Below are 12,267 nucleotides of genomic sequence, written 5' to 3' on the forward strand. Positions count from 1 at the left end.
CCTACACACACTGTTCATGGATTCATGAAATCCTCAAAGGGATGAGGAAGTTCCACTTACTCATCCACTCAAAAGCCCACTCACACAGTTGATTATTGCAGATCAATTTGGATAAAATGTAAGACAAACCCATGGGTCAAAATATTTAGCGTCAAGGTACTCATATGGATATAATATAAGTCTAAAAATAGATGGCCAAGCCCTGTGAAAAAGCAAATTCACAGGACACACACGCACACACTCATACACACACAATGTAGTCCAAGGGTGCTTTCGCACATTTCATGTGAAACAAATTTCAAAAATATATATACATATATAGATATATATTACAATATACATCATCTTAAGTTTCATCTTTGAACAAAAGTTTTTGTCAAAAGTGAATTCATCCTACCGGGTCCATTGAGGAAGTCTTTAATTTGAAGGCATAGCAGAGGCGGCGGAATGCCTGTCTCGCTGTCCACCTCACCTGCTGCTGTCTGGAGCCAGCACACATTATAATCCAGAGACTCGGGCAAGGTCTTCCCTTGGTCTGAACGGAATGACACAAATGGAAATTAAAAAAACAAAAACAAAAAAAACAAACAACAACAACAACAAACTATTTCAGCGGTCAAATGTATTATGTATTATGATAAGCCATACAATATCGCTCTCATACCTTGGCACTTGTAGTCTGAAGCCACTCCTCTTAAGGCCACATCAAACACAGAGACCTCCATCCTTTGTTTGCGGTGGTGGCAGCTGAGAAGAGCAGAAGGTTGGATCACCTGCAGGTAGAGCAGCGGTTCCAGTACCTGGTCAGCAGCCCCCCTTCTTCCGGGCTGCCTTACAATTGTCACCCCCAGCGCGTGGCGTGCTGAGGAGCGGCTGGGGGTTGACAGGGAGTTGAGGGAGAGCAGACTGCCCCTCAGCATAGGGGAGACGGGCTTGGAGCTATTGCTGTTGAGGATGTCTTCAGCAGTCAGGTCTGTCAGGGTAACCTGGGCAGCAGGGTCCGGAGACGCAAAGGTCGAGGCTGGAGGAGACTCAGACAGGATTTCAGGCTGGTTGAGAGCACTCTTTCCTACCTAAAGAAGGTGTAAATGGATCCCTAAATTAATAATAATAGAATAATGCATACCACATTTTCAAGGCACTCAAACACACTTTAGAATTGCACACATTATTCATTCACTCCACAGTCCGACCCTAGTGGTGATAACTCCCTTGTGTAGCCACAGCTGCACTGGGGAAGCAGGGCTGCCATTCCGCGCCCGAGGCCACGATGACATCCGCTCGGGCGGGGATACGAACCGGCAAACCTCTGGTTGAAGAGCGTACTCATCCTCTGCACCACGCCGACCCCAAATTAACTATAACAAATGAACCTTCCTTTTCGCCAGTCAACAGTATGTAAATGCCAAGTTACCATTTTAATTTCATCTTGGCATGCTACATTGATAGCCATTGTTTCTGCATTATCCACCATTCGTTTCAAACTGAAAAAAAATAAAAAATAAACTGAATGAACATTCTCCCACATTATGTTCCGGGGAGGTTCAGCATGTTCAGTGCAGGATAATGCATTTAGAAATGCATGAACGGACACCATTAAGAGAGTGAAGTTCCAGTGGCAGCAGTGGATAGCAACAACATGAGCTGGGGGAAAAAAAAAAAAATAAATAAAAAAAAAAAAGAAGTGATCTTTCATCATGGCTACAGGACACCACAACAATGTAAGGACAGGACCAAATTCTTTCCAAACAATGAGGTATTCTTGGACTGGACTGAATTGGTACCTGGGTACCAAACACTACCCAATGTAATTTTCATGAGTGCAGGAACTGTTTAACATCTTACTGTAGCTATGTATGTTGACTTGTTTTGTAACAAGTTTCAGATTGTGTTCATTTGCTTCGATAACTGATGTTTACTTGTTGTTACACAGACACAAAGGGCCTCCCATGCACACACACGCACTCAGACCAGTTATGACCATTGACTCCAGTGGGAGCTTCCAAGTCACACTTTTTTGTTTACCTTTTCAATGGGCTCTTTCCTATCCTGTGTGCTGTCTAATGAAGTGGGGGCCTGTGGGGGATTAGAACATTCATAGGCCATGACAGACAGCCTACTAGCAGTCAGAAAGATGTCAAAGGGGATAAAGTTGAGGTTTTTGGTAATGGTGGACTTATGGGAGGGCCTGGCTATGCAGTGGTGACTGGTTCCACTCTGCTGCTCAATCTGGACAATTCGGATGTGAGCGCTATCGCTGCCGAAGCCGCTGTCCTGCCCGTTCCCACTGTGACGAGATGAACTGTCGATGCCTGTCAACGAGCCTCGACTGCTCTGCTTCTGCTCGTGTTTACGGATCTGCATACAGGCACAGAGGAAAGAAAAGAAAGGCCACATTTGAGTCTCAAGTTACTACATACTGCTTGTATTGCACTTTTGGAAATGTCACTAATGGAAACAACCGCAATCCCAATGCCTGATTAAATAGCAATAGAAAGAGATCAATAGTTTAGTTATCGTCAGGTGTGAAATGTTTTTGGGTTACTTTAACCACAGCAGACACTTAAACTACACTCACTAAAAAAAAAAAGCTCAGGGAAAAAAGATGACAATGATCGAAAATGAACAATGTGTAGAAAAGTTTTAACATTCAAAAACAAAACGACCCAGAACAAACCAGTTGATTGGAATTAATGAAAGGAACATCAATGAGTATCAAATAAAACATGAGAGCATTCTTTCTTTTCAGAGAGTTCTTGTGTCGTTTGTGGCCTTTACAACAAGACATAAACCAAATAGCTGACTTGATTGAAACCATGGAGCAATTGACCAATGAAAGGGAGCATCGTATTGCCACAAAAACATTAAAGGCATGCTGTGGGACCTTTTTTGTGGTCTTCAACATAATTTAGCAATTCTGAAATATTGAAGATATCTTGAAAGAAGGGCTTCACTCCAGTAAAATCCAATTGTTTTTTTTGCAGTGGCTGTGGTATCACGCATAAAGCAGCCCAAATTGTATGCTTGGCTCCAGATGCAGAGACTTCCAACTACTGTGGCTATGAAAAAGACTTCATGGCCAGAAAATATGTTTCGAGACTAGATTGTAGTGATTCAAACGACAAAGAAAAAATGGACATGTTTAATCTACAAAACATGGCCACCATGAAACTGCTGCAATTGGCTCCCATGGAACGAAAATGACAAGTAATATCTCGACAGCAGTAGAAATTGTGACAAAGGAGATGGCAGGGAGGGCAAAAGAAACTAACTCCCAATGATGACGCTGTTCACGTGTGTATCATAATTAAAAACTCACGTTAGAAATTTCTGACGGTTTTTGGTCGAACATGTTTCCGGAAAACACATTAGTCGACGTATTTACAGTGTACGTTCAGTTCGCTACTGCTATTTTTACCGTTTACATTAGTTTGGAAAAGAGTGCTTCAAGTGGACGCAATGTGTGGTGAATCTTATTATACCCTCATCTGATCAACATGCACATGGTTGCTATTACAGCATGTACGCTCAGCTGCCCCCTTGCACTCTGCATCACTCGCTCCCACCCACTCCATGGGAATTTTAAATGTATATTATTGCCGTGGCAGAGATAGTGTTTCAAGACCTCTGAGCAAATAGTAAACCCACTGGCAGCACATTAGACAGAATACTTGACTTATTAGATATTTCCGAAACTAAACAGTGTCATCAAAGGCTAAGAACAAGAGCCATATAAAACGCTGCGGCACGCCTGCCTGTTCTGTTCTTTTAGGCCCGGCTTTCACAGGATAGGCCCTGCCAGATCCTTCTTATTTTCTCTGGCTGATTGTGGATAGGATGTGTGGACTTCTATTTCTGTAGAAAAGTAAGATTTTCCCCAAAAATGAAAGGGGAAGGATTCTGGGCTGATCTTCAAGAGTGTTGTCTAAAGCAGGTGACGATTCTGTGGCGGAAAAGAGGTGTTTGAAATGCGCATCAGCGCAGTAGAAATGTCCGCTTAATGAGTGCCCCTTGTTGGAGGGGACAAATAAGTTGTGCAGCAGCTGGGAAAGAGCAAGAGCCAGAAAAAACCACTGCCAAATACTCATTTTGCTCCCCTGTCTCTCTTCATGAGCTTAGGCTATACACATGCATTTACAATTATGGCAAATACCCAATCTTCTCTTACCACCACCGCAAAGAAAGTGCCTCCTAAGCAAATTCTTGATCTATATTTAGACATGCTTGCAAGTGGAATATGGGATAATGGGGCACACAATCGCGGGGTAGAGGAAAAGAAACAATGGCAAAACAGTTGTTCGAACTGCAGTTTGATTCAAAGCGTGCAATTAGCACATTCACAAACCCATGATTTCATATAAATTTCACTTTAAAAAAAAAAAAGTAAAGCAGACGACTGGATTTCTCCCAGCATTTCTGGACTTAGTTACACACCTTTATTATTACTCACAGGCAAGGCGAACAGGTATTAACAACGCATGGCTCTGAAGTCTGTAGACTTTAACGTTACGCCAATTTATTCACTGACAGAAGGCAATAAATTCCGAATACAAACATGCACTGCAGCTACATGCCTGCTCCCAGCTGAAATCCCCCTTTCCAACCATTACTTTCTATTACATTATATAATAGCTGCACTGAAACACAGTTTCCACATCCCAGAGTAATCTTTCTCTGGACTTGGGAGTTGATCGTGATCGTGAATGTGCGATGACACACACACGCAACCCACAACCTCCATTGGCCAATCATGATGTCATGCTTCTCACAGTCTCTAGGCATAACGTCCTGGAAAATGGAGGATAATCCCCAAAGTGTGAAACCATGAGTCTCCCAGGTGCCAATCATATCAGTGCGCATCTGTGTGACCCCAATTTCTGTCAGTGTAACTCAGAACAGCTTGGCTCGAGTAAGGCTAATAAGCGGAAGCAAATGTCACATCATCCAAATGCCACCCGTTTACAGTGTTGGCTTGCTAGTCCAATATGACAACATACGTTTTACATCTGAATAGCACATATGCACTTGAGTGTTTCCAGATGAATCAAAAGTAGGTTGCAATTCAGGTTGAGAGATCATGGAATAAGAAAATCTGGAGGTTTTCACTTGTAGGAAAGTCCATATGGTCTCAAAAGAATACAGTCAATTTAGCATAAGTCACATACTGTAGGTGAATGTTATTTCACGAGTCTATTTAGAAGCCATATATCCACAGTGAAGTCCAACTCCTTTAATATTCTACGAGAGTGGATTCATTGGTGCAATGATTTATTCAAGGGGGCAGACAAGGACCAAATAAATAAAGTACAAGTAAGGAAAAAAAAGACAACAAAAGAACAATAAATACAAAATAAATCTTGTAATAGCTTAGTGGTACCATATATAGTGTATTTTCTCCAATATGTGAATTTCAAAGGTTTTTAGAATGGAAATGACAACAGTACATAGTAACAGCAACAGCGCTACAAGTTGAGTTGGTCACAAAATTGTTCCAAAAACTACAGTCAATATGGTTAGTTGCAATGTTTTCCAATCTAAAAACATCACTACGTAAATATTATGCTCCCTTGCAATTCATTTATTTCTTAAGCATATAAAAGTCACCCACGAGTAAGAGTGAGTGGGGGTAGTCATAGAATGTTGAGCTATCTTTCAGTATTTAATGTTTATTCAGTGTTTGACACGGGTTTCTCGTGTTCTCTGGTGGACTGCAGTAGAATTTCCATTAAAATCATAGGAAGTCATATTAGTAAATCTTTGTGACAGCACAATACAGTTGAGCTACTTGCTTGCAGGACGTCTGCATGGGATTAACTTCTGTTGCTCGACTACATCAGCGTTTACAAGTTCACCCCCTGTTGCGCTACCCGCTATTGTTTACCAGAAACTGAAAGCCGATAGCAGGCCTCTGTTCTTTTGTGCCCAAGGTAGAAAACACTCAAATGGGCCCCACCTTCATCAAAAAATAATAACAATAATTCTATACTAAATGCCAAAAAGACTTCAATTCAACCTTTCATTTTCTTGTGGAAAACAGTTGGTGGAAGACATTTATAATGTGAAGTCACCTCTCTCTAGGCATTAACGGCAGCCACTAAGTAAAGAAAGGCATCAAAGGCTGCCATTTAATACGTTCAACGTTGTTTCACTAACAAAGGCAACCTGCAATGCACTTAAACTGAACCACAACAAAGTAGCAATGGAAGGTCATGACCTTGCAGCTTGGAAATGGATGCTGAGTGCTTCAGAGTGACTGTCAACTGTATTTTAAACATGGCATACTCCAAAGCTCAGGGCGCCAAGAGGGGCCATTTTAACAAGCTCCCTGCACTCTGTAATGCTGGTGGGTGGTTTTACTCCTTCGGGGCTTAATGGCCCATCTTTTGCCTTTAGGAGAATGAGGGACAACTTCACACTTTATACTTTTCATTTATATTTCCCAGACTACCAGCATATCCTCTGTCTTGACTTCAGGAAGGCTTAGAGAGCTAATAATAAGAGGGGGGGAAAAAAAGTTGCACGCGACATACTTAAGGAAAAAAAAACATTTAATGACAGGACAATTTATGCATCTGGACATTCCTAAAGCACTGGGTCAGATGGAACACTTTTCAACTGGAAGAGACGCCAAGAGTGGGGGTGGGGGGGGGGGGGGTGAATTCTTTGATAAGGCTGTTGTACTGTGCTCAACAAAAATAAGTACACACCCTTGGAAAAATGTTTTCTATTTATTTCTCAGTGAATACAGGATTAAAAAAAAATCAGAATCTTGATGATAATTTGATACCTGTGGTTGAATTGGTATAAATTAGAATTTTATATATATATAAAAAAAAAAAGATTAGCTTTGCTGGTATTCACACATTTTGTAACATTGCAATATTAAATTAATTTGGTGGAAGAATTACATTTTTGTATTTCCATATGGACAAATGTACAAAAATGTATATAGTATGAAAATATTGATTCAGAAAGAAACTCAAGTTTAAAAAAATAATAATAATGTAATTCCTGCTCACTGTACATTCAGGGATGTCTGCTGGACCCGTATAATAGGATGGAAAATCAACAATGATTTTGATCAGTTTTCAAATGCCTTAAGGTTGGGAAAGCCTTGGCTCAAACACAAAGATACAGTATTATAAAAGTTGGATGATGAAAAGAATAATTGGCAAAAGACAGATTTAATGCCGTCCAAATGGGGACCGACAGTAAGCTACTTAACAAAAGACTGGTTCTGGGACACATGGCAGCCAAAGCCTTGGTTTTATAATTGTTTGTTTAAACTTCAAAAACGGGTTCTCTCCTGTGCCTTTGTGCAGCATTAGTTTACTTACAAATATGCTGCCACAAATAAAGCCCACATTTCTGTTGCTGAAGAAAACTGAGCTACATCCTGAGTAATGACATTTAGCAAACCCACACTGCCCCGCGCTCAATCTTCAGCAATCAAGAATGATTTAATAGCTCTGAAAGACGCTGCCCTTAAAGCACAAAAGGAGATTAATCATAATCAGAATCATCTTTATTTGCCAAGTATGTCCAAAAAACACACAAGGAACTTGTCTCCGGTAGTTGGAGCCACTCTAGTACGACAACAGACAGTCAATTGACAGAGAATACTTTTGAGACATAAAGACATTTAGAAAAACAGTGACTGAGCAATAAAGGGTTGCTAGTTATCTGGTAATGCCGGTACAATTTTTTAAAATGAATGAATGAATTAATTTATTTATTTTTGACAATTGAGCAAAAAGATGCAGAGTCCTCTAGCACTATTTTGCCATAATGACTAATCTCGCAATAGTCTGGTGCGATGACCATTGTGCAAAGGGCGCCGAGACTTCAAGGAGTGTATGCAGTTTAAAGTAACGAGTAGTGCGATATTCTGGGACAATGTTGATTGTGCAAATGTTGCAGATACTCCTCAGTCAGTGTGCAAGTGGTGCAGATGCTACTCTGGCATGAGTGGCCAGTATTGGTCAACAACAGATATGCAAATAGTGCAGTGTGGCGAGACTACTACAGTGAGTGCACGAGTTGTATATAATTGGCCCTACAGAAATGTGACAACAAACTCACACAAAATAAATTGGCAGCATGTGGCAATTGAATTGTAAGTTAACTGTTTAAGAAGTTGATTGCAAGAGGGAAGAAGCTATTGGAATGTCTGCTAGTTCTAGTTTGCATTGATCGGTAGCGCCTACCTGAGGGAAGGAGCCGGAAGAACGCACCAAACCAGATTGTGATGGAGGAACACAGGACTGATTCGATGACCGCTGTGTAGAACTGCCTCAGCAGCTCCCGTGGCAGGCCGTGCTTCCTCAGAAGCCACAGGAAGTATATCCTCTGCTGGGCCTTTTTGAGGACGGAGTTGATGTTGATCACCCACTTCAGGTCCTGAGAGACTGTAATTCCCAGGAACTTGAAGGTCTCGACAGTTGACACAAGGCAGCTGGACAGCGTGAGGGGCAGCTGTGGCGAAGGATGCCTCCTGAAGTCCACGATCATCTCTACAGTCTTGAGCGTGTTCAGCTCCAGGTTGTGTCGGCTGCACCACACCTCCAGCCGCTCCACTTCCTGTCGATATGCAGACTCGTCACCATCCTTGATGAGGCCGATGATAGTGGTGTCATCTGCAAACTTCAGGAGTTTGACAGTCGGGTGCGTTGAGGTGCAGTCGTTCGTGTAGAGAGAGAAGAGCAGCGGAGAGGTGCCCCAGTGCTGATGCTGCGTGTGGATGAGATGGCCTCCCCCAGCCTCACCTGCTGTGTCCTGCCCGTCAGGAAGCTGTAAATCCAGACAGATGGCAGGCGAGACGGTGAGCTGGAGAAGCTTGGAGGAAAGGAGTTCAGGGATGATGGTGTTGAACGCGTAGGTAGCTGCACTGTCGAGTCCCATGTTGACTGCATAATCCGCAGACCTGTTTGCTTGGTAGACAAACTGCAGGGGGTCCAGCAGGGGACCTGTGACGCTCTTGAGGTGGTCCAGCATGAGACGTTCATAGGACTTCATGACCACAGATGTCAGGGCGACAGGCCTGTAGTCATTCAGACCTGAGATTGTAGTTTTCTTGGGGACTGGGATGATGGTGGAGCGTTTGAAACAGGACGGTACTTCGCACAGTTCCAGAGATCTATTGAAGATGTGTGTGAAGACTGGAGAGAGCTGGTCCGCGCAGACATTGAGGCAGGATGGGGACACATGGTCCGGGCCTGCCGCTTTGTTAATCTTTTGTTGTTTGACGATGCATCTCAAATCCTGTTCGTGGATGGTCAACGCAGAGGTCAGAGGTGTGATTGTGGTCAGTGGTGCAGCTGGGTGGGTGTAGGGTGTGAAAGGGTCCTTTTCAAATCTGCAGTAAAAGGTATTCAAGTCGTTGGCTAGTGTGCTATTGTTCTCAGCTTGGGGGGATCGTCGCTTGTAATTGGTCAGCGATTGAAATGCATGCCAGACTGATTTAGAGTTGTTAACGCTAAACTGTTTTTCCAACTTTGCTGCATAGTTCCTCTTTGCAATGTTAATTTCTTTAGTCAGCAGGTTTCTAGCTCGATTATAGGGGGCCCTGTCCCCGCTTTGATATGCGTCCTCCTTAGCTTGGCGAAGTTGCTTAAGTTTGGCAGTGAACCACGGCTTGTTGTTATTGAATGTGCGAAATGACTTTGTTGGTACACAAACCTCTTCACAGAAACTGATATAGGATGTAACAGCGTCCGTATATTCATCCAGGCTGCCAGCTGAATTTTCAAAGACACTCCAGTCTGTGCAGTCTAAACAGCTTTGGAGTTCCATCTTTGCTTCATTGGTCCACTTTTTCACTGTTTTCACTGTAGGCTTTGCGCATTTAAGTTCTTGCCTGTATGTTGGTATTAAGTGAATTCAGCAGTGATCAGACAAGCCCAGGACTGCACGAGGTTTGCCACAGTATGCGTTATTTAGCATAATATAGCAGTGGTCTAAAATGTTCTTCTCCCTGGTGGGACAGTCGATGTGCTGCTGGTATTTAGGGAGTTCATGGTTGAGTTTAGCTTTGTTAAAGTCCCCAAGAATAATGAGGGGTGAGTTTGGGAGGTTTTTTTCCCATTTCGTTCACTTGTTCAGCGAGCGTTAGCAGTGCAACATTCGTGTTAGCTTGAGGAGGAACGTAAACACCGGCCAGAATGAATGATGCGAACTCGCGAGGTGAGTAGAATGGCTTACAGTGTGGGCAAATGTGGGCTGCAGTGTGTGCTGAGCTACGTGATGTCCGTACACCATTTTTCGTTGCTGTAGCATATTCCGCCGCCTTTTGTTTTCCCCGATGATTCCATGTTGCGGTCTGCCCTGTGAAGATGGAAGCGGGGAAGCATGACGGCGCCATCGGGTACAGTGTCACAAAGCCAAGTCTCCATAAAGCACATGGTTGCGGAAAGTCCGAAGTCTTTACTGGTCTTTATCAGAAGATGAAGCTCATCCATTTTGTTGGGTAGGGAGAGTAGATTCGCAAGGTGGATGGACGGAAACGCGAGTCTGTATCCTCTCGTGGAGCTTCACTTGGATGCCGACTCGCTTCCCTCTGTGGCGCCGCCTCCGCCTCCATGCGCCAAAGACCGCGGTCGATGTTCCGGTGAGTAACTGAACGGATTTGCGAAAGTTGGTGAAAGAAAGTCCGGAGTAGCCTCCTGGATGGTTAGCAAGTCTCCCCTTGTATAAGTGAGTCATGTAATGTAGCGCGTAACCGAGGTGACCACACGGGTAGGCGCCATCTTCATGTGTGATAATTGCTTCAGCATTCTGAACAGATCAACCAATATAAACCCAATACCTGATTCAGATCAAATTTGACAGCTGGGCATGCAGGAGTTAACCCGGATAAGACACAATAACATGCAGGGTGAAGGTCATTGTATAACTCTGTGAAGGAATTTATTGCAAAGGCTTTGTTATAATTCTATATCTAACTGCACAGCCCAATTCTCAGTTGAAGCAAACCGTGAGCAATTAGTTTGAGCATCATGATGTGAGAATTTAGATACGCCAAAGACTTTCTCTTCACATCCAGAATAAGAGCTCGCCTGCATGGAACAAGTTGTTGCAGAATAGTCCTTATCATCAAAATATGAAGATATAGCAGCAATCCAAATAGAAATTTATAGTTGGGAGATTAATTTATCAAGCGAAAGCTGGTGGGAGTACTCGTAAGAAATATGTTGTGATGCCAAATATGTATATTTATCTGTTTCTCCAACATCCAAAAATATTTAAATGCATCCTCCAGCATCATCTAAAATGGTAGACGTACAGTATATGGAACCAAACAAAAAACAGCTAAATAATCTTTGAAAGACAATGCACTATAAATGCACAGGAACAGCTCACACAGAGGTTTTATTTCTTGTTGGCAGATCTATGAGTACAAGGTTGAACAAATTGGATCGTGGGGAAAGATCGTAAGAGACAGTGTTTTCTATTCAGGCAGCAATTACAGCAGCTCAGTGTGAAGTGAACGTGCACTTTCCTGCTTCAATAGCACTTTAAAGCAAACTGACTTCACTTCTATCGGCAAAGCGAATGGTGGCCATTAGTGTCTGCATTTGAAAGCAAAGAATCATCCTCTTCTGCTTCTTTTCTCACTCGGGGAGGGAACCACTCACAGCGTTCAATCAGTCCATTTTCTATACTGCTCTTCCTCATTAGGGTCACAGATTAGCTAGAGCCTATCCCAGCTAACGTTGAGCATGGTACACCCTTGACTGGTCACCGGCCAATCACAGGGCACACTGACTGACAATCATCCACATTCACAGCTATGGGCACCTATTAAATCTTCAATAAATTTAACATGCATGTATGCTTTTGGAATATGGGAGGAAGCCAAAGCCATAGAAAACCCACGCAAGCACAACGAGACCATGCAAACTCCACACTGAAAGGCTGGAGCTGAGAGTCGAACCACCAACCTCAGAGGCAAATGTGCTAACCACTTATTCACCGTGCTGCACCCCCACTAACATCTAATAAGAACGTGTCATCTGGGTAACACAACATTAGACAAGTACATTTTTCAACAGCAAGATAGTGGGCCCCCTTTTCTTCTATTAAGGGAAAATGGAAGAAAGAAAGAAAAAAACCATCTGATTGCAGACTAAGTCTGGATTTTGGCCACACAAACACAAAGATATGTAATAGAAATGTTAAAATGAATGAACTGTCACTATTTAGCTTGGAGAACTGTGTTGGGTTAATTCTCTAATCTGATAATCGGGCTGCAGTGTTTACGCATGTATC

The 12,267-nt window shown here is 42.8% G+C and overlaps 1 protein-coding gene across 3 annotated transcripts in view; it reads right to left on the bottom strand.

Annotated features, from left to right (window-relative positions):
• LOC133479384 (intermembrane lipid transfer protein VPS13B-like) overlaps nt 1-12,267 on the bottom strand; it is a 489,205-nt gene that overhangs the window by 127,851 nt on the left and 349,087 nt on the right. For all 3 annotated transcript variants that reach the window (XM_061776308.1, XM_061776310.1, XM_061776309.1), the window contains 3 exons: nt 2,026-2,358; nt 665-1,073; nt 398-535 (listed from right to left, as the gene is read on the bottom strand). In XM_061776308.1, the coding sequence (XP_061632292.1) occupies nt 398-535; nt 665-1,073; nt 2,026-2,358 (880 nt within the window). The remainder of the gene's footprint in view (nt 1-397; nt 536-664; nt 1,074-2,025; nt 2,359-12,267) is intronic.

Source organism: Phyllopteryx taeniolatus, chromosome 6 (genome assembly GCF_024500385.1).
Source record: "Phyllopteryx taeniolatus isolate TA_2022b chromosome 6, UOR_Ptae_1.2, whole genome shotgun sequence".
Classification (NCBI taxonomy): domain Eukaryota; kingdom Metazoa; phylum Chordata; class Actinopteri; order Syngnathiformes; family Syngnathidae; genus Phyllopteryx; species Phyllopteryx taeniolatus.